The sequence below is a fragment of the Abramis brama genome (assembly GCF_963993115.1).
Source record: "Abramis brama genome assembly, chromosome: 7".
Classification (NCBI taxonomy): Eukaryota; Metazoa; Chordata; class Actinopteri; order Cypriniformes; family Leuciscidae; genus Abramis; species Abramis brama.
Window position 1 is genome coordinate 2,162,352 of NC_139969.1, and position 23,809 is coordinate 2,186,160.

General features: G+C 44.6%; 1 protein-coding gene across 1 annotated transcript in view; it reads left to right on the top strand.

Annotated features, from left to right (window-relative positions):
- Positions 1 to 23,809, top strand: part of LOC311086436 (uncharacterized protein) — a 157,208-nt gene that overhangs the window by 62,005 nt on the left and 71,394 nt on the right. Inside the window, exon 7 of the mRNA XM_084119320.1 lies at positions 10,825 to 11,529. Within this exon, the coding sequence (XP_083975446.1) occupies positions 10,825 to 11,529 (705 nt within the window). The remainder of the gene's footprint in view (positions 1 to 10,824; positions 11,530 to 23,809) is intronic.

Sequence of the window (23,809 nt, forward strand, 5' to 3'; positions counted from 1 at the left end):
TTCTTGCTTTATATTCTTATAATTTGTCTATAATAAGAAATACATCGAACACTTCTTTAAAAATTAAAATAAATAATAATAAAAAAACATTAAAATAGGTTCAGTCTGTTTTTGTCAAGTTTATTTATATATTGCTTTATGCAATAAAATGTATAGATTTTACAGAAAAATAAATGTGAGCCAGTGTTATTTTAGTATAATTGAGATACTATTATAGTTTTTATTAATATTTTGGATCAGATTGTTTTATTTACATATTATATTATTTGCATATTAGGCTAAGTTTTTGTTTTGTCATTTTATTTGTTTTTTTAAAAGTCTATATAGTTTTTATTGTCTATATTAGACAATGATGAAGAAACATTGCTATACCAGCAATTTCCTTTTACTCCAGAGGCCATTTTAAGCTAATTCTACAGTATGTTTAACTATCTTAATTATTTTATCTTTTTTAGTAATTAAATCTTTAAATGGTTTATTTGTCGTTTTATTGTCCAACCTGATCCAGACGTCGTCTCCTACTTGGCAACTGTCCTCTGGCTGCTTCTCCAGTGCTGCCATCTTCCGTTTAATCTCTGTAAAATTAACATAAAACATAAGTTCTTCAATGTGCTGATCCCATTTCCCAACTTTTTGATAGTGCCTTCCACCCTTTCAGCGATACAATTGCTCTCTGAAGTGTCTCTCAAGGACAGGTCAAGATGAAGGGCCCTATTTTAACTATCTCAGTCAGCGCACTGTCTAAAGCGCACGGCGCAAATGCACTCAGGGCGTGACGAATCCACTTTTGCTAGTTTTACAACGGGAAAAATGGTCGGCGCTCCCGGTGCATAGTCTAAAAAGGTTGTCCCTATTCTCTTAATGAGTAATGGGTGTGTTTTGGGCATAACATGCAATAAACCAATCAGAGTCTCATTTCCCATTCCCTTTAAAAGTCAGTAGCGCTCGCACCATGGCGGTTTGCTATTTACAAACCGGAATTTGCAAGACTGTACACTTCTCCAGAGAGGAAACGGATCTGTTCGTGTGCGAGGTTAAAGTCAAGTCACATTTATTTATATAGCGCTTTTTACAATACAAATTGTTTCAAAGCAGCTTTACAGAGATAACAGGGAAATAATGCAACAAAGTTTGTTTCCAGAAGAAAATAGTGTCACAGTCCAGCTTAAGTAAGTTCAGTGATGTTTCATTTTTGTTGTAAAAAAGTTATTAATTTCGTTCATTTATATATACCACTCTGAAGAAAACCGTGATGTCATCGTCCAGCTACTGGACATTGTCATTGGCCAACTCAAAAAAAGAGGGCTACTTCAACGAATAGCCAGGGTGACTTGAGGATCACAGTGAGGGCTTCCCCGCCTAGTACCCAATCCCTGAGGGCCCTCACTCCTCTCAAACACTGCAAACCGTGGAGCTTCCGGTTGAGCGCGCTGGCCCCTCTCATGACCGACCAGTTGTTTCATTCAGGGCTCCCCTTGCTGACCAGATATCTATCGCAGCATCGGAGGGTGAGCTTGAATCTGGAGATGAGGACTCAGCTGCGCTTCCTCTTTCTGGGAGAGTTGAGTTGCTTGAGCCTGATCCAGAATTGATGGCTATGCTCGAGTGGAACCCTCCACCATGTCCCGAAACCTCGAGGCTGGACGATTGGTATCTCGGGGCGGGCCGTGCTGGTTCTCAGCGTGACGCCTCAGTGCCTTTCATTCCGGAAGTGCATTAGGAGGTTACCAGTTTGTGGACGACACCTTTTTCTGCCAAAGACAGCTGGTACCTCCTTCCCCCTCACTACCCTTGACGGTGGTTCGGCCAAAGGGTACGTGAATATTCCTCTGGTTGAGCAGTCTGTCACGATGCAGCTGTGTCCGGCGACCACTAATTGCTGAAGGAGTAATCCGCGCCTGCCATCCAAGGCCTGTGAGTTCTCATCCGTTCTCACGGGCAAGGCTTACAGAGCCTGTGGACAGGCCGCTTCCTCCTTGCATGCCATGGCGTTGCTGCAGGTCCATCAGGCCAAAGCACTCATGGACATGTACGAGGGTAGCCCTGACCGTGAGCTCATGGCTGAGCTCCATACGGCAACTGACCTCACCTGCTCCGAAGGTGTCCTCCTGCCGACGCCTCCACTCCTGCTCGGTCTGCGCAGCAGCCTTCACCCTGGCCTCAGTGTGGAGCCGGCCGCAGGAAGGCCACCCAGCCTGTCCCGGCCTCTGCCAAACCAGGTGGCAAGCGCAAGAACAAGTGGCCCTGAGACGGGCAACCCAGGGATGGAGGAAGTAGCTCTTCGGGAGATGGTGTCCGCATCACTCCCTCTCCTGGAGGAGGGCCGGGTGGAGAATCTTCAATTTGATTTCTGTTCTGTTCTGCTACACCCAATTTTCAATAAAAGAGCAACTTCCTCTGTTCCTGGGTCCCAAGAGGGCGAGGTTGGCATTGTGCGACGCTATGCCTTGCCACCCTCAGCCCCCTCTTGCATCGCCAGCTGGCAGCCTGATGCGGTTTGAGAACGCAGGAATCCCTTCTCACGCGTCCCCTTACAATCATTGGAGCGTTGCACCGCACACTCAGACCCCACTTCGGGCCGCTATGCCGTCCGAGTCGGCTCCCTGCCTTCCACTGTGGCTGCGTCTGTGGTCCCACTGGTCCCCCGGTGCTGGGAGCCTGGCTAGCGTAAGCCCTGTCCCATCTTCTGCCCCAAGGTGTGGGGGGGGGGAGATCAGGAGGTTTACGCTGGGCTCTGGAAGGTAGCAGTAATAGGTGGCGTTTTACTTGGGATACTTTGCAGGCGATACGTCCGCGATAATTAATGCGATATGGCTCAGCTTGTCAGTGAACTACGGCTCTGCGTAGTAAATGCCGCTCCATTTGAAAGCAGGTGATGGCGATTTACTACTAATCAAGGAACCGGCTTTACGCATAACAGAACTGATAGGAATATAAATGTGTAGCTTGAAATGTAATGTAAGTCGCTTTGGATAAAAGCGTCTAACAAATGCATAAATGTAAATGTAAATAACAATGTCATATGATATATCGCCCAGCCCTACCCGGTATCCTAAAAGTTTGGACGGCGGGGTGGAATTTTTTCCCTTCCCGAAACCTAAAACCCAAGGGGAGAAATGCCAGGCGTGGATCAAGCAGTGTGGGAGTCCCCATTCACAACTAAATGTCGACAGGATTAACAAAAACAGCTACGTTTGCTCTACGACGTGTGAGCAGTTGCCTGGTGCACTAAAAATATAAGCGGGAGAATGTTATCATTGCAAAGTGGTCAGGCTAATGTCTTGTGTTTATTCCACAAGATTTATGGATAAGCTGTTTGATTTGTAATTATTAGATTATTTTCAAATTTCACACCCTGCTGTGCATGAACATAGCTGTTCCTCAATTTGTGTGTTTCCCATTTGAATGGTCAGCGTACAAGGCGACTGCTGCTTGCACTGGGACCTATAGGCTTTAGCTTAAATTTTGATTAAATTATTCTCTAATCAGTTGCATATTATGTCGTGGATATATCCCTCAAATGCATACAGCAATCCCTTTTGTCTTTCTCCCTCAGATATTTCACCTGTTTGCCAAAATTACTAATTATCTCCTTGGGAATGTCTGACACTGGTGCATGCATACTGTAATAGACGTGCCAGGCACTAAAGCTTGTCAGGCATAGCAACAGTAACTAAGGAGGGCGGGGCTTAGCGAAGGGTCAATTCTGACTTTATAACACACAATTGCAACTTTTATCTCACAATTCTGACTTTATATAAGTAACCGAGACGTTAAGTATACGAGCTAATAGCAATGGACTTTGCTCTTATACTAAATGAAGCAAAGGTGAAGAGTTACACTCTAGATATTTTTGGACATGAAATTATTTTCAGAATGTTTTAATATGTCATTTGGGTTATCAAACATGAATTTTAATGGATATAATTATCGACTGCAAGGAGACTAAAAAATCTGTTAATGCAACTGTTAATAGTTTTTTTTAAAGTATATGATATCTATTCATTGTGGGATTAAGAGTGGTTTATAGGTTTAAGTTTGCCTGGTGAAGTCACTTTCTAAAGATTTTTGAAAAAATTGCTAATATCATACTTTTTATGCATGTGTAAAATAACCTTGAACATCATCTTTACACCCTACACATACACCTACAGCTAGACCCGCCCATGTGCGCCACTGTTCTGAAGCACCTGTAAGTAAGTTCAGTCAAACATACGTTGAGTCAAACCTACATTTACTTTGGAACTCAGACTAAAACAGTGTGAATGAAAATGGACTCAAGTGTAGTAAATCAGCTCTATGGAATATTAATAATCAATAATGACTTGTTATAATTGATTATGAATATTTGGATCAGTTAATAGAATTAACTTAATGTTGTAAATTAATATTACAATCAATTAACCTGTTTTTCCTGTGAACACTCAGTGTTAATTGTTTATTAATTCTAAGAAATGGCATTTCCGAGGCATGGGAAATGTCTTTCTTACTTTACAGTACTACTAAGAGCAAGTAGTCAAGATCTATGATTAGAGACTCTAGATATGAGCTTGAGACACAAACAACTTTACGTGTGACATGAACAAGACTTTATTAACTAGACTAAATACTTAAACTACTCTAACATACACATAAATACATACAGTTTACCAAGAGAAAGAGAGCTGAAGCAGAATACAGGTAAGCAAGAAGTTATAGCATTGTTTGAAATTCAGCAGATCAACAGCCTTGAGCAAACCATCAGTTTAGTTCTAACACTCATTTCTTTAAAAGGGGTAAGGATACTTAATGTATCAAATAATGAGACTAAGTTTGATACTTGCATGTCTCGCCCATTTGAATTAAACTGTCCTGATGCAATTTGTTGAGGCTCCAGTTGATCTTTGCTGATGTGGTCTTGATGAGAGAGAACCAGTGGGAGTCAGAGGATCTTTGGTGAATGGAAAGACAAGGCCACGGCCTGGCACAAGCATGGGGGTCCTTAGAAATCTTCTAGTTCAGCATCATCTTCACATCAGGATTCCAGAAGAGGACTAAAAAGTAAGAGACGTGATCTTGTGATCAGTGATTTTTAAAGCGTGAAGATGTCACACCCTCTGGAGGTGTGTGAGCCAATAAGAAGTTTTCGCTTTGGAGGGAGATTTTATGACCCTTTGTGTTCTAGGAGGGCATTTGAATATGTAATTTCATTGGGTGTTTAAGAAAAAGAATATTCAAGATTCTTATAATACTAATGCGTCACAAAGTTAGCAAAATGTAATGTAAATTAACAAATGGGGGACGGAGATTGGAGTTTATAGAGACTAAACATGCCACACATATGATTTTGGTTAACATTAGTATGCAAAGTCTGAAACATTAACCCAAAAGAGTTTACAAGAATACACATGCCAAACCACATAAAAGGAAAATCATGAGATGGGAAAATTAGATACATGTTTATACATTTCTCAAGTGGTTATATATAGAATATATAGGATTAACAGGGTTTATTTCTCCTTCTCAGCAAGAAGTAAATGAGAGTCACAACTCTCTGGAAATTCCTTTTGGGGTCGTAAAACTTCTTATCAGTCTTAATGTGTCCTGTAACAGGAGACTGAGTTTTGCCAGTGTGTTAGCTTCATTTGTGATGTTAGTTTTGGGGGAAGTTTCATAGACCTTTGTTGGGTGAGTGAGTTTGCTGGATTATTCATTAAATATAACAAATAATTTGTGTGTGTCTGATTGGTCCAGATGCTACATAATTAAGCATTTATTATTTTAAAAATTAATCGTCTTTTCCTTGTTAATTCATAGTAAATATGACTTTTAATCAAACTCGACGTGTTTAACCTACTGGTTCTGAGACATTGCTACTGCTTTTGTATCCCCTCTCGGTTCGTGTGTTCTTTCATTTCAATAATGACCACACGAAAGCAATTTTGCTGAGCACATTCACTTTAGTGTTTACTGCAACTGAGGAAATCTGGAAAAGACACGAAGAGCACCAAACAGACAATAAATACTGCTGGTCCGGTCATAAAACATCCTTCTCAACAGCTCGTGTGAACTGACAAGATAAACATTTTTTTTGTTACATACAAATATGACTCAGTCTCTTTTTTCTTTTATAAATATAGAACAAAAATTGCACGGAAGGAAAGCAATACATCATACCTGGAAAAGACACGAAGAGCACCAAACAGACAATAAATACTGCTGGTCCGGTCATAAAACTGTCAGAAAATAATAAACAAAATAATCAAACAAATATACCAAGGGAAATAAAAAGCAGACGCCATTAGCAAGTGGCGTGCACAACCACCTGTAAGGGATGTAAGACCCTGCTACACACTAATTTACCATTCTGAACAGAAAATACAGAATAAAGTTCTCTCAAACAGATTTCTAGACAAATGCAATTGACTTTATTTTTGTCTTAAACAATATCTTCCAACATTTTCTTAACCGATCGACCAGAGACTTTTTCACCTACCATCCTTCTCAACAGCTCATGTGAACTGAGAAGATGGCTGATTCAACCCACTGTACACCCTTCTTGCCTGTAGGTGTCTCCCTCTTTCCAAGATGCATTATTTGAATAACCAATGAACAGGGTTAATTAAACAAGAACAACTATTTTATAACTAAAACAAGCATTTTGACACTATTCACACTTAGTTTCTGTTTTTCCTTTCTTAACTCTGTTACACTTTCACTTTCATATTGGTCTAGCTAAGATTTTTTTGTAAGACACTTAGAGCTTGCTTTTTGTTCTCCATAATCGTATATGCTTATACATATGGCTTGTCACGGATTGCGTTTTCGGTTTATTTGCAGAATACAGTCATGTATTTTAAATTGCGTGGCTGTGCAATTATGTGTGTGTCAGGAGTGTGTGTGCGCCCAAGAGAGATTTATTTGTAGAGGCATTCCCAATAGATGGGTTCAAAGCAGCTCACAGTGACGGCCCCTAAAATCTGTTACTGAAGGACATAAGCACTTTCATTTCTTAAACAATCCTGTTCTTCATGTGGTGTGCTTTTGATAATGGAAATACTTTTACCTAATCCATAGAAAACAATACCTATATACAACAATACAACCCCCCCCCCCCCCCCCCGTTTTTTTGGAAAAAAACTAATTTAGAGGTCTTTAGAATCGCATGGAAAGACAGTATGTCACGTTATAAAAAGGCCCTAAAAGCAGCCAGGGCTGAGCACCTCCGCAAACTAATAGAAAATAATCAAAATAATCCTAGGTTTTTATTTAACACCGTGGCTAGACTAACAAATAAACAGAAGTCACCCGAACAAAATATCCCGTTACAGTTCAGTAGTAATTATTTCATGAACTTCTTCACTGAGAAAATAGAAAGCATCAGAACCACAATTGTAAACGTTCAATCTTCAATCGCGCCTTATAATTCAGCCTCAATTTTCCCCCCGCAAGAACAATTACAGTGCTTTACAACTATAGAACAAAAAGAGTTAAATAAACTTATCACTTCATCTAAAACAACAACATGTTTATTAGATCCTATACCAACTAAACTACTGAAGGAAGTGTTACCTGTAGTGGAAGAGCCTCTCCTCAATATTATTAACTCATCTTTATCTTTAGGTCATGTTCCTAGAACATTTAAACTGGCAGTTATAAAACCTCTCATTAAGAAACCACAATTAGATCTTAATAATCTAGCAAATTATAGACCCATTTCAAATCTTCCATTTATGTCTAAAATATTAGAAAAAGTGGTGTCCGCTCAACTGGGCTCTTTCTTACAAGAAAATGACATCTATGAAAAGTTTCAGTCTGGATTCAGACCGCATCACAGCACTGAAACTGCGCTCGTTAAAATCACAAATGATTTACTTTTAGCTTCTGACCAAGGCTGTTTCTCAATACTAGTTTTACTTGATCTAAGTGCTGCGTTCAATACTATAGATCACACAATACTCTTAGATCGACTACAAAATTATACTGGTGTTCAAGGACAAGCATTAAGCTGGTTCAAATCATACCTATCTGACCGCTACCATTTTGTCTCTTTAAATGGAGAAAAATCGATCATAACTCAACAGTAAACTATGGAGTGCCGCAGGGATCTGTGTTGGGCCCTCTGTTATTCTCAATATATATGCTGCCACTTGGAAATATTATAAGGAAACATGGAATTAGTTTCCATTGTTATGCTGATGACACTCAAATATATATTTCATCACGGCCGGATGAAAACGCTAAATTATCCAAATTGACAGAGTGTGTTAAAGATATAAAAGATTGGATGACGCGTAATTTTCTTTTATTAAATCCAGACAAGACAGAGGTAATACTTATCGGTTAAAAAAACCGCCCACAAAACCTCTCACAATACAATTTTAACATCGTAGGATGTCCTGTTACTTTATCCTCTACAGTAAAAGACCTGGGTGTTATACTCGATTGCAACCTGTCTTTTGAAAATCATATTTCATATGTTACAAGAACAGCCTTTTTCCACCTTAGAAACATTGCTAAGCTACGTAATATGCTATCAGTTTCCGATGCAGAAAAGTTAGTTCATGCATTCATGACCTCGAGACTAGATTACTGTAATGCTTTATTAGCTGGTTGTCCTGCATCCTCAATACACAAGCTACAGTTAGTCCAAAATGCAGCCGCTAGAGTTCTTACTAGATCAAGAAAATATGATCATATAACACCGATTTTATCATCACTGCATTGGTTACCTATAAAGTTCCGTATCAATTACAAGGTATTGCTACTGACTTATAAAGCCCTAAACGGCTTAGCTCCAGTCTATTTAACGGATCTTCTATCACCCTATAATCCATCGCGCTCTTTAAGATCACTAAATTCGAGGCTTCTGGTCATACCTAGGATATCCATATCAACCAAAGGAGGGAGAGCATTTTCACATTTAGCTCCGAAACTCTGGAATAGCCTTCCTGATACTGTTCGTTGCTCAGACTCGCTCTCCCAGTTTAAAACTAGATTAAAGACGCATCTCTTCAGCCAGGCATTCATATAACATTTTAAATCTTACTGTTCAAACTACAATCCTGCCTCTAGTTCATAAATGCCAGAGGAGAACTGGCCCCCGACTGAGCCTGGGTTCTCCCAAGGTTTTTTTTCTCCATTGGGTCACCTGATGGAGTTTTCGGTTCCTTGCCACTGTTGCCTTTGGCTTGCTCAGTTGGGGATATTTTGGGGATATTAATTTAATTTTATCAATCAATAAATTTACACTAGAAACAACCTTGTTGTGTTATTTTGGTTTAATGCTGTGAAGCTGCTTTGATGCAATCTGTATTGTGAAAAGCGCTATATAAATACACTTGACTTGACTTGACTTGACGCCAGGAGCGGTTCACAGCCGAGGAGACCGACGTTCTCGTCAGGGACGTTGGGGATGGAGAAACACACCCAAATTAACTTCGGTTATGCCTAGTTCACACTACATGATTTTAAAACGTCGGGCTGAACTGTGCGGTTCACACTACATGACTTGCTCTCTGTGAAATCAGGAGTGTTCAAGTTGTTGAGCTGTTCACACCACACGACACAACGTGATTGATCCGCAACAGGAGATAACGCACTACACGAGTTGACAACAACTCTGTCACCCAACGATTCTATCTTGTCTACAAACCACGTTTTGTCACGAAAAATCATGCGATAAAACGAATTACAGTAAAAAGATTTAATTTACATTTCAACCCATAACATTTAGATAATGTAAAAATAACATTTTGCTCACCTGGCTGTTTGAGAGCGTTTGTAATTTCCGTCCACCTTTTCTCTTTCTCGGAGCGGTTGTGGTAGGCCTACATCTCATGTCCAACATCATAAAGGCATTCATGCTCCTGCCACAGTTCGATTAAATTTTGCTCCAAAACCTGAGTCCATTGCTTTCTTGACGACATGTTGCTCATCTTTCTGTAAACTCGTTTTCTTCCGTGCTTCTTTGAAAACCGCGTATTTACCCGGTGACCTCAACCCATGCCTTGCTCTGATTGGCTGTAGCTCATAACATCACATGAGGTTGAGTCGTGCGACAGCTCCGGATATCTAGCATGCTAGATATTTTTCTGGGCTCGGCGACGTGTCTGCGAGGCGTCTGCGAGCGTCTTTGATGCGTTGTTGGCTCTTTCATACTAACGGTGCGTGTCCACTACAGCGGCAAAACTCCGCTTAGTGCCGCTGGCAACGCTGTAACGTCTCCGCTTTGGGGTGTGTCTGTTGCGAGTGTGTTTAATCTAAGTTTTTTTTCAACACACGGACAGTATAATCATCAGCGATACACGCGATTACATTTAGAAATAGACCAGCTTTGTTTCCAAATGCACCAAGCAAACATCCTTTCAATTTTATAAACTTTTATAAACCCAGCCAATATAATCACAATGAACACATCCAAAATAAAATCTTTAACATATATAACAACTGCAAAGCGTCTAATTTGTAAACAAAATGATTTACGCACTAAATCCAGCATAAACTCCGGCACAATTTGCATATTTTTAAACTCTCAAAACAGACGTCACATCCCGAACCTCACAGCAATTGGCTGCCGACCGCGTTTTTCGCTCACTAGCCACGCAAGTCGAGAACTGCCCAACCTTTTGACGCTCTCGGTCGCTCTCAGCGCTTTCTCCGGTCCGCTGTCAATCCCAAAATCCACTGCGCGAGCGTGAAGCTCGACTTCCAAAGGAATGAATTGAAAACGCTCGCTCCGCTCCGCTCGCACCGTGGACACGCACCGTAAGTTAACCGACGTGAGAAAGATGATTTAAGATGTTACCCACCTTAAGAAGTGTGTTTGTTCTCTATTTGTTGCAGGTGACGCCCAGCATCTCTCAGAGCTCAGGATTGTGTTGATGGGATATAGAACAGCTGGTAAGAGTTCAGCTGGAAACACCATCCTGGGCAGAGAGGAGTTTGACTTGAAGAAATCTGCTCAGTGTGTGAAGAGACATGGAGAAGTAGCAGACAGACACATCACTGTCATTGAAGCTCCAGGATGGTGGTGGAATTTCACTGTAGAGTTCAGTCCTGAGTTACTGAAACAGGAGATTTTGCTCAGTGTGTCTCTGTGTCCTCCAGGACCACACGCTGTACTACTGATCATACGCGTGGACAATGCATTTAAAGAGACTGAGAGAAAAGCATTGCAGGAGCATCTGGATCTTCTCAGTGCGAGAGTCTGGAGTCACACTATAGTGCTGTTCACTCGTGAAGACACTCTGTTAGACTCATCTATAGAGCAGCACATTGAGAGTGAAGGGCCGGATCTCCAGCGGCTGCTGGACAAATGTGGGAACAGGTTTCATGTTCTCAACAATCGCAACAGGAGTGACGACACTCAGATCAAGGAGCTGCTGGAGAAGATTGAGGAGACAGTGGCACAAAACAACGGCTGCCATTTTGAAATAGACAGAAAGATTTTACAGGAGATGAAAGAGAGAAGAAGAGCAGAGGAAGAGAGAGCAGAAGAACGAATGAAGAGGATGCAAAAAAGGAGAGAAAACTTCAGATCACAGATGAGTGAGTCCATATACTTTATAGTGCAGATACACACTGAGTATATTAAGTAAATCATGAAAATGTAACAGTCACAGCAATAATAGTGTGACGGAGTGGTATAGGCTTTTAATAAATAGTTTAGCTTATATGATAATTGTCGACTACGCCACCCTGAATCAATCAGGGAATATCTAAATAACCCAGTAACAAACACTAGGTCACAGGTTCATGTGTGCCAGGGAGGTCAGAGACACAAGTGCAAATAATTTAATAAGCAGTCCTTATTAGTGTACAAAAATAGTTAAAATATGTTCTGCTTTAAAAGGCGCCCAGCGCTACATTTACTAATAATGACACTTAGCACGAGAAATCATCACAGAGGGCAGTATGAAATGGCAGCACCAACACAGTCCTCTACCCACAAGGGTTGGAGGAGTCTCATGAAAAGAAGGTCTGCAAATACAACTCACAGGTCAGACAAAAAAATATATGTACCAAACAACCAGGCTGAGTCTACCGGTGGAAGGACCACTTAATGGCTTTTCCAAAAGCGCAATCCTACATACACACACACACGTCACCGTGCACTTGGATCACACATGCAGGCACTTCAAAAGTGTCATCCACTGCAACACCACCACTACAACACTGCAAGAGAAGGTCCTTCCGCCTGGTCACCTCAGTTCCTGGGAGAAACAAAATAAACAAAATAAATAAACAAAGAAAATATCACAGCCAAATTACACATATACAATAATCAAGGTCAACAACGACACACACTTAGATAACAAGAGAAATCTAAACAAAATACACAAGGCTGAACTAAAGAAAGGAATAACAAAAGAATAGAGCCGGTGCAGCGCGCACACACTCTAAGTCTCATACACTAACAGTCAGATTAACGTTATTGTCATGAACCGGTCTCTTCCTTCTGTTTGTTTTCCTTCATTCACACACGCGCACACACATACAGCTGATTCCCATTATCTCAGCGCTGCGCACACACTCAATCATTCCCATTCATGTTTTTTCCTTCCTCACCTCACCCGCAGCTGTTACCCATAGTAATCAACACTTACACTGATTATCATCTCACCTGATCCTTTTTTCCCCTCTAATTCCCTCGGCTACTTCTAGTCACTGTTTTCTCTGTTTCCTTGTCAGATTATTGTTGAACATTGAGCTTTCGCTTTGTCTCTTCGTTTCTATCTCATCAGTATTTACTCTCTTGAGAGATACCCAGTCTTGTCTTGTCCTGTCGTGTCGTGGTGTGAGTCATATGTTGGAGATTCATCATTGTTCTCTACCCAGTTCACCTACTGTCTGTGGACCGCCACTTACCAGCCGTCTGTGAGTAACTTGCATCGGGCTCGGGGACTGCTTTCAGTTGCTGCTCGTCTCTCTCCTGGCACTGGAACCACAGCTCCTACCTTCTACCTGTCAAGAATTATTATTTCTGTTAATTACAGATCTGCGTCTGTTGACTGCAGTCTCCTTGTTTGAAGTTACGAAGAAATAAACTTTACTGCTTTACCTCTGCTTTTGGGTCCTCTATACGAACTCTGACAGTTCTAACTTTTTCTGTCACTCTATAAAAAGAAGGAAATAATAACTCTTGCTGTCACTCTAAAAGGAAGGAAGTAGACGATACAAATCCTGTTGACGTGTTTGCTGGCCCACGGCGCGATCACAGCGCAAACACCATGGTTCTCAAAATGGACTCAGGTTATACGAAGCGCAATCACTGCAGAAACGAGAGGGAGATCGTGCTGAAGATCAGAAAAAACAGTCCCAAGGACGAGCGAGAAGAATGGTACGAAGGACAAGAGAGAAGACCCACGCCTCACGAAAACCACAAGAGGATATCCCTCACATATAATTCCCACAGGCTACTGTCTACAGCATTCATCAAAACCGCCGATTAGCTGAAGGGTGAGCAGACACTCACTCTGAGCTGATAAGTGCACCGTCGGAAAAGTGCTAATGGAAAGCTACAAATTGAAGAGATGCCACATCAGTAGTGTTCTAAACACAGGATTTAAACCAGCCGCTACCAACACATACCTGAGATTCCAGTGAATGACGCACGAGGGGCCGGAGCAAAGACGTGACGTATCTCCGGATACAGCCAACCCGCATTAAATAGACCATACTCTCCCCTGATAGGACACCACAACTGTCAATCACTTAACTAATCCTGTCACAATAGCAAGAAACTTCTTGTCATTAACTGCTATTTGTAGAGGCATTCCCAATAGATGGGTTCTGTTGTGGTTTCTCTCTTTTTGAAAAATCACTTCTCAGAGATCTTTGATGCCAGAAATATTAGACTTTATTTTACAACAAAGCCGAGCATCTTCTGCAGAAGACAACTCCAGATTTTTGCTCAGATCACACATATATACCATGGTAACAAACCCTATAGATATTTTCGGGTAAAAGGTCTTCGGGGAAAATAATTTTCAGCTGCAAGCAACATTCCAGGCCTTTCTTAAGGCTTCAGAAAGTCAAACCAAAGTCACAGACAGCGGAAGTAATAGTGTACACATATATAGCTAATTACTTATTTTCTAAATAATAAAATCTCAGTTCAAAGCAGCTCACAGTGACGGCCCCTAAAATCTGTTACTGAAGGAAATAAGCGCTTTTATTTCTTAAACTATCCTGTTCTTCATCTGTGCTTTTGATAACTGAAATCCTTTTACCTAATCCATAGAAAACAATACAAAAAAGAAAAAAGAAAACTGCAAACATATCATCTTGAATATAATCTTAAACATCAGTTTTACACCTATAGACACGCCTCATGTTTATCCCGTCAAACATTTTGAAAGTACATTACAAGTAAAAACGTCTCGGTTACTAATGTAACCCTCGTTCCCTGAAGGGAGATGTAACGTCGATGTGACGACGTAATTGGGATCACTTCAGGGAGCCCTATCAACTTCGAGTGTCTACAGAATGAACGTTGGCGTGCGTGAATCGCGTCACACGCCCCACCCCGCAGCGCGGGTATAAACAGGAAGCGGGCGCACGCACACATTGTTTTTCGCTGAGGAGCCGAGATTCGTGACGGCCATGGAGCGATGGTCAGCAACGGTGGCGACGGGACGTTACGTCTCCCGTTCCCTCCTTCAGGGAACGAGGGTTACATTAGTAACCGAGACGTTCCCTTTCAGTCGCTCACGTTCGATGTAACGTCGACGTGGCGGCGTAATTGGGATCCCTGGGAAAACGCCACAGTTGCTGCCACATCCAACGCCCTGCGCAAGACTCTCAGACCCCCAAATGGCTGGGGTGGAAGATCTGAGTAGAGGGAGTTCAACTGCTGTTCCATTATACCCCACACAGTGGAACTCTTTGGATAACACTGGGAAAGCGTGCCTTTCCAGGGGAAAGGACGCTGCGGAGCCACATCCTACCCGAAGGGAGGTACCATGTGAAGAATACACATATGGACTGGCCGAAGGGGCAGTGCAACATATGGAATGTCACTGGGGTGGCTCCAGCCCGAAGGGGGAGGCTACACCGGACAGAAAGACACGGAGGGAAAGACACGGGCTCACCGCAGGGAGCTGGTCGTGGAAGAATACGCATATGGGATCGCCACAGGGATCACACATATGGAACCCAGCCTAGCACAAGTAAAGCATACGAGCACTAGGCCGCTCCGCAACGTCCGACTGCCGGAGGGGTGCGGAGGAACTCACAGGGTTCGCCTAAGTGGGGAACTCGACTGGAGCAAAAAGCGCACGTATCCGTTCCGAGGAAGGGAGTGGCGACACGACACTTAGAGCGGGAACTTCGGTGTTACCGGCTAGTTGAAGCGAGCACACAGGAAGAAACTGGCTCAACACGTAGGCTATAACAGGGGTTCCCAAACTTTTCCATGACAAGGCCCCCCAAATACCACTAGGTTCTGGCCAAGGCCCCCCTTTTGCAGGATGTGTTATTGAACCCATCGACAATACTACGGCAAATGTAGAAATAAATCAATAAAACATCTAGGTGAACATCAGATTGTGATGGTGTTTGATACCAGCCAATCTGAAAGATTATAGAGATGTACCGATTACAATTTTCTAGGCCGATTCCGATTTTTCATTGAGTTTGACCTGCCGATTGCAGATTTTAGCTGATTCCGATTTCCTTTTTTCTAACCACTTAACAGCACACACAAATATTAATTTATATATATATATATATATATATATATATATATATATATATATATTTTAATATTTTTTTATAAAACACCATATACTTTTACCCAAACTGAATAATAAAAACAAATTTAAATGGGTAAATTTTCTATAAATATTTGAGTCTTCATTTACTTTTCTGACATAGCCTACTCCAGTTCTTGTTAAAATAGACATGCAAACACTAGACATGCATGGGCACTTTTTGTGCGAAATATTTATTTTGTCCATCAAAAGTGTGCTTTCACTTTAATTGAGCAGCGCAGCAAAAACAGACTCGCACCGAAACCCCCGCTTCACTGCTGCTCACGCGCTGCTCCTGCTCGCGCTCACGGTGTGCACTATGAATTAACATGCACGACGAAAAAAATATGCGCTGCTCACGCACCGCTCGCACTTGCGTCTGAAATGGCCGTAATTCACGAGGTTTCCTATAACATGTGCGTTCCGTGTGCACGTGTGATGCTGATGTTGCGCAATGTTAATCATGCAGCGGCCGAGTGCATTTGACATATGCCGGCATTAAATCGGCATATGTCAGACTGATCGGCCGGTCGCCGGTCATGGCCGATCACGTGAAAATCGGCCAATTCCGGTCACCGGCCGATCAAACGGTGCATCTCTAAAAGATTAGCATTAAAAGTATAATGTTCAGATAGGCTATGCAAAAAATTATTATAATGCTATTTCATAACAATACTCATGATAATATAGGCTAAATATTTTTACGTTTAAAAAAAATCACTTTTCTTTTTTCTTCCAACTTGCTGCGGCCCCCCTGGCACCCCCTGGCGGCCCCCACTTTGAAAACCCCGGGGCTATAAAACCTAGCGAACGTGTTAGGTGTCGCCCAGCCCGCAGCTCTACAGATGTCTGTCAGCGAGGCGCCGTGTGCCAGCACCCAGGAAGAAGCGACACCCCTAGTGGAGTGGGCTCTCAACCCGGGCGGGCAGGGCACGCCTTGGCTTCATAAGCCAAGGCGATGGCATCCACTATCCAGTGGGCCATCCTCTGCTTGGAGACGGCCTTTCCCTTCTGCTGGCCTCCGTAACAGACGAAGAGCTGATCTGAGGTCCTGAGGCTTGCGTTCTGTCCACGTACAGACACAGAGCGCGAACGGGACAGAGAAAAGCCAGGGCTGGGTCAGCCTCCTCCAAAGGCAGCACTTGCAGGTTCACCACCTGGTCCCAGAAGGGAGTGGTAGGAACCTTGGGCACATATCCGGGCCGGGGTCTCAGGATCACGTGAGAGTTACCCGGGCCGAATTCCAGGCACGATTAGTCGACCGAAAATGCATTCAGGTCCCCTACCCTCTTGATAGAGGCCAATGCAACCAGGAGTACTGTCTTACAGGACAGGATTTTTAACTCAGCTGATTGTAGAGGCTCAAAGGCTCAAAGAGGCTCACTTCTCTGAAGTGCCGAAAGGACCAGAGACAAATCCCAAGAGGGTAAAGAGAGTGGGCGAGGAGGATTCAGTCTCCTCGCTCCCCTCAGGAACCTGACGATCAGGTCGTGCTTTCCCAAAGACTTACCCTCGACTGCATCGCGATGTGCGGCAATAGCGGCAACATACACTTTAAGGGTGGAGGGAGACAGCCTTCGCTCTAGCCCTTCTTGCAGGAAGGAAAGCACGGCTCTGATTGAGCAAGATCCGGGGTTCTCCTCGTGAGAAGAACACCAGTCAATGAACAGGTTCCACTTCAACGCACAGAGGCGCCTCGTAGAGGGGGCTCTAGCGGAAGTGATGGTGTCAACTACCGCTTGGGGTAGGTCACCTAGAACCTCCGCGTCCCGTCCAGGGACCAGACATGGAGAGGTCTGGACGCGGGTGCCATAGGGTGCCCCGTCTCTGAGAGAGCAGGTCCTCTCTCAGAGGAATGGGCCAGGTAGGGGCTGTCGCAAGGAGCACAAGTTCCGGGAACCAGGTCCGGTTGGGCCAATACGGCGCAACTAGCAAGACTTGCTCCTCGTCCTCCCTGACTTTGCACAAAGTCTGTGCAAAAAGGCTCACTGGGGGAAATGCATATTTGCGTAGGCCCCGTGGCCAGCTGTGTGCCAGAGCATCCGAACCGAGGGAATAAAACAACTGGCAGTGAGACGTGTCCGGGGTGGCAAACAGATCTACCTGTGCGGCCCCGAAGCGCCTGAAAATCAGCTGGACCACCTGGGGATGGAGTCGCCATTCTCCCGGTAGCACCTGCTGCCGTGAGAGCTCGTCGGCTGCACGGTTGAGCAGGCCCGGAATGTAAACGACACGAAGCGACCTCAGATGCTTCTGACTCCAGAGGAGGAGATGGCGGGCGAGTTGTGTAGCGTAGACCACCTTGGCGGTTGATGTACGCAACGGTCACAGTGCTGTCCGTACGGACCAGTACGTGCTTGCCTAGAAGCAGCGTTTTGAAGCGGCTCAGCGCAAGACGTACTGCTAACAACTCGAGGCAGTTGAGGCCCCGTCCACAGATCTGAAGCTGCATGCCCGTTGTACGTGGCCCCCCAGCCGGTGGCAGAGGCATCCGTGGTGACCACAGAGTGCCTGGACACTTGTTCCAGGGGAACACCTGCCCGCAGGAACGAAGGGCCCGACCACAAGCTGAGAGTTTGGTGACAGTGCGGAGTCACGAGCCGCTCTGCCACGCCCATTTTGGGACTCGATCGTGGAGCCAGTGTTGGAGCGGCCTCATATTAAGCAATCCGAGCGGCGTCACCATGGCTGCAGATGCCATATGCACTGTTCTGCGTCTGAGCGTGCTCACGCAGTTCAACACTGACTGGATACGAGCCTCGGTGAGGCGCGCTGTCATGTTGACTGAGTCCAACTCCATACCGAGAAAAGAGATCCTCTGCCCGGGGGTGAGTTTGCTCTTTTCCCAGTTGACCCGAAGCCCTAGGTAGCTGAGGTGACTGAGCACCATGTCCCTGTGTTCGCACAACTGCTCTCTTGACTAGGGGTCGACGGATTAATCGGTCGGACGATTAATCGGCCGATTTTTTGCATTTTTTAACAAAATCGGCATCGGCCAATATCCAGTATATCAAGCCGATTATTAGGGGGGCACATCTGTGGGCAGCCTAGTGTTGTTGTTGTTGTTGTGGAACACGTGTTCGACGCACGCTGCGCCTAGAGTCATTTTCCAGCAGAGTGAGCAGACATCATCCAGTGCTTAAGGAAAGAGCTAAGTTCCTTGGAGAAAACTCCTTTATATTTAATTAAAACCTTTTGATATGTTACTGCCAACTTCGAGAAAAAATCTGAATAGGCGACATGACGTTCGGCTACTTTGGATATTGATAGCATAGTTGAGGTTGCATTAGCACAGCAGAAGGGTTGCTATCATGTCACAATAAGTAAGCAAGAATTTTGCAATTACAGACAGAGAATCTGAGACTTTTATTTGTTTTGTGTGTCTTATATTTGAGAGGGTTGTCACTAAATGCAGAGAAATAAGTAATAAAAAAGCAACCAACGCACTATAGGTTAGTGAAGGACTGGCTTTGCTTTGCTAGCGTCGTCGTCGCTAGGGTTGGGTAGCTACAGACAGACCCGGTGCTAATACAGCACTGGTGCCTTAACGACCATTATCTACCGGACCAAATATCAATGCGGATTTCTGTGCTTCATTTCGGTGCTACTGTTATGCCTGTGATTCTCTTGGATGCTCTGAAAACGGACGTTAGAAACATGACGCTAGTCAGCAGCTAACTTTAGCATACCTTTAGCTAGTAGCTGGATTAAACACGGTTAAAATGCTGGCCAAACAGTGTAATGTGTGACTGTATTTCACTGTAGACTAGGGGTGGAACGGTACATGTATTCGTATTGAACTGAAACGGTACAGGCGTCACGGTTCGGTGTATAAATTTACACGGAGAATAGGCCTAACGTTACATGGTATAAAAATAAATAAAACGCGTGCAAAATGCGGAACTACTGTTAGATACGCGGGTTCTTTGGAGACACCTAATCTGTAGCCCTGCCTTAGCTCTGAAGCAGGCTGCGATGTAAAGATTGCAATGCTGGAATATGGTGTGTGTGTGAGAGAGCGAGAGGGAGAGAGGGAGAGAGTGGCGCGGGCGCGATCCAAAAGTCGCGTGTTTAAAGTCGCAAAGTGTTTACTTATATTTCTCTCTCTCTCTCTCTGTGTGTGTGTGTGTGTGTGTTTGTGTGTGTGAGGCGCGAATGCGATCGAACAGTGGAAACATAAAAACATACTCAGTCAAAGTGTTTAAGTTACTGTTAATTAAAATTTTAAGGAAAACAAATATATTAATCTGAAATGTAGCAAATTCATTTTAAATTCATTCAGGTACAATTACCAAACATATCTCAAGGTCTTTTTGTCTTTTGTACAAGTGCAGATTGGTCAAGTGTTCAATAAATGTTTTTGTTGAGAAATCTTGTCTATCTTAAGTAATTATTTGTGTTACATTTTATCTTTCAAATAGAGGTTAAAAACAAGCACATAATCGGCCAAATATCGGCCAAAATAAATCGGCAGCATTAATCGGCCATCGGCCGACCCGGATTTCAAAAGATCGGCATCGGCCTGAAAAAACCCATATCGGTCGACCTCTACTCTTGACTGGGCCAGAATGAGCCAGTCGTCGAGGTAGTTGAGAATGCGAACACCACGCTCGCACATGGGAGCAATGGCCGCCTCCACGACTTTCGTGAAGACGCGGGGCGACAGGGCCAGCCTGAAGGGTAAGACCTTGTACTGATATGCCCGTCCCTCGAACGCAAAGCGAAGAAACGGTCTGTGTCGAGGGAAAATCGAGACATCGCAGTAATGAAGTGTCAACGCAGTACTGAAGTGTCAACCAGTCTCTCCGTTTACTGAAGTGAGGTGGACCCCGGCCGTATCCAGATCAGATGGTGGATCTGCACCTGGACCTAACCATGACGCATCCCTGAAGTGCCAACCTCATCAGCCCTGTGAAGGCCTCATCGACACGACCAATCTGACTTCTGACCTATAACACTGCCTGGATCATAAATCATATACTGTTCGCTCATTGGCCAGAGGAGAACTGGACCCCGACTGAGCCTGGGTTCTCCCAAGGTTTTTTTTCTCCATTCTGTCACCTGATGGAGTTTTGGTTCCTTGCCACAGTTGCCTTGGCTTTTGGCTTGCTTAGTTGGGAACATTTAATATTCAACAATATTATTGATCTGCCTTAAAGGAGAAGTTCACTTTCAAAAAAACTTTTGCTGATAATTTACTCACCCCCATGTCATCCAAGATGTCCATGTCTTTCTTTCTTCAGTCGCAAAGAAATTAAGGTTTTTGATGAAAACATTCCAGGATTTCCCCCCATGTAATGGATTCTATTGGGACCCAAACGGTAGAAGGTCCAAATGACAGTTTAAGTGCAGCTTCAAAGGGCTTTAAACGATACCAGACGATGAATAAGGGTCTTATCTAGCGAAACGATCGGTCATTTCCAAAATAAATAAAAAAGTTTAAGTTTTATAAGCACAAACGCTCGCCTTGCTCTGTTCTGTGATGCGCGTTCGTGACGTCACGTAATACGCAATTACGTTGAAAAGGTCACGCTTGACGTGTTTACAAATGTGCAGGAGGAGGACCATATACACATTTTCAAATGTATTTGTGTCAGTTTATCGTTTAAAATGCCCATTTCGTGTGCGTATCCTGGGTGTTTTAATATTAAAAAGCCAAAAAGAATATTTTCTTCAGGACAGAAATTTTTCAAGCGTGACCTTTTCAACGTAATTGCGTATTACGTGACGTCACGAACGCGCATCACAGAACAGAGCAAGGCGAACATTTGTGCTTATAAAACTTAAACTTTTTTATTTATTTTGGAAATGACCGATCGTTTCGCTAGATAAGACCCTTATTCATCATCTGGTATCGTTTAAAGCCCTTTGAAGCTGCACTTAAACTGTCATTTGGACCTTCTACCGTTTGGGTCCCAATAGAATCCATTACATGGGGGGAAATCCTGGAATGTTTTCATCAAAAACCTTAATTTCTTTGCGACTGAAGAAAGAAAGACATGGACATCTTGGATGACATGGGGGTGAGTAAATTATCAGCAAAAGTTTTTTTGAAAGTGAACTTCTCCTTTAATAAGGGTGGATGATGATGCAATTTTCTTCTAGAAACAAACTTTGTTGTATTATTTTCATGTTATCAATGTGAAGCTGCTTTGACACAATCTGTATTGTAAAAAGCGCTATATAAATAAAGGTGACTTCAGGTCGATCGCTGCAAACCAGTCTTGGCGACGGATGCATTTGAAAGACACCCAGACACCGAGCAAGCGGGACCAACGGCACCACAGACGTACCGGGGGTGGGGCAGCGCAGCAGAATACAGGGACCCGACTCGGACGGCATAGCGGCCCGAAATGGGGTCTGAGTGTGTGGTGCAACACATACCTGTTTCCATAGAAGGGCAGAGCAAGTGTGCAGAGGCGTCGGAGTGTCCAGGACACAGCCACTGCTGCCCGCTGGCGATGAAAGAGGGGTTGGGGGTGACAAGGCATAGCGTCGTCGACCGCCAAGCGCGCCCTCTTGGGGCCCAGAGGTTTCAGAAATTGCTCTTTCTTTGAAAAAGTGGGAACATAAAGAAAAGGAAACAAAATATTCCCCGCCCGGCCCTCCACCGGGGGAAGGAGTGGCGCGTTCGCCATCTCCTGAAGAGCAACTTGATCCACCTCTGGGCCGCCAGTCTCAGGGTCGTTTGCACCGTTGCTTGCCTCCTGGTTTGGCAGTGACCTGGACGGGCGGGGCCGACTTCCTGTGGCTTGCTCCGCGCTGAGCCTTCGGTGGTTGCTGCTGCTGGGGCTTAGCAGGAGCGGAGGACGCCGCAGGAGGCAGACCTCGGCGACGAGTAGACGGAGGGTCTGCGGCCGGCGGACAGGTGGGAGCAGCAGCGGTTCGCCGGGGCAGGATGTGCCGGATGGTCTCCGTCTGCTTCTGTGAGGCCGAGAACTGTTGGGCGAAGCTCTCGACCGCGTCGCCGAACAACCCAACCTGGGAAAGAGGGGCATCCAGGAACCGATATTTATCGGTGTCCCTCATATCCGCCAGGTTGAGCCAAAGGTGGCGCTCCTGGACCACCAAGGTGGACATCGCCTGACCGACTGAACGTGTGATTTCCTTCATCGCCCGGAGGGTGAGGTCGGTTGCCACACGGAGCTCCCGGAGGGGCTCTGGGTCAGAACCACCCTCGTTCATGTCCATGAGCCTGGGCCTGGTGAACCTGCAAGAGCGCCATGGCATGGAGGACGGAAGCAGCCTGTCCACAGGCCTTGTAAGCCTTCGCCGTTAGACCGGACGAAAACTTGCAGGCCTTGGACGGGAGGTGTGGATTACCCCGCCAAGAGGAGGCGGACGCCGGACACAGTGGCATCGTGACAGCCCGCTCCACTGGGGGGGATATCCACATAGCCCTTAGCTGCCACAACGTCGAGGGTGGCGAGGGGGGAGGAGCCACTAGGACGGCTTCTGGCACTATACGGTGCTGTCCACGTCCTAGAAAGCTCCTCATGCACCTCTGGAAAGAAAGGACCAGTACGGCCCGCCCCGAGAAACCAACCGTCCAACCGAGAAGGTTCTGGACGTGGTGGAGGGTTCCACGCAAGCCCAACCTTCTCGGCGGCCCGGAAAAGCATAGCCGTCCATTCTGGATCGGTTTCGGACAACGCTACACGTCCTGAGGGGAGTAACGCAGCCGAGTCGTCATCTCCAGAGGACTGAAGCTCCCCCTCCGATGCTGCTCTGCTGATCTGGTCATCAGCTGGAGCCCCAAAGGAAATGTTTGGTCATTCAGGAGAAGGACCAAGACGTTCACTAAGGGGCTCCAATGGCAGCAGCGCTTGCGAGGCGTGAGGGGCCCGCGGAGATTGTCTCGGCGGGGAAGCCCTCACGGTAATCCTCAGATCACCCTGGTCATGCACAGAAGTAGGTCTATTCTGCGGGGCAGAATAAACACTAGATCGGGGCATAGGTGAGGAGACTGCACCTCCCTTGATGTAGGCGAGTCTCGATCTTAGCGCTGAGATAGTCATATTCCTGCAATGGGAACATAAACGATCCACAAAAGCTGCCTCAGCGTGTTGAATGCC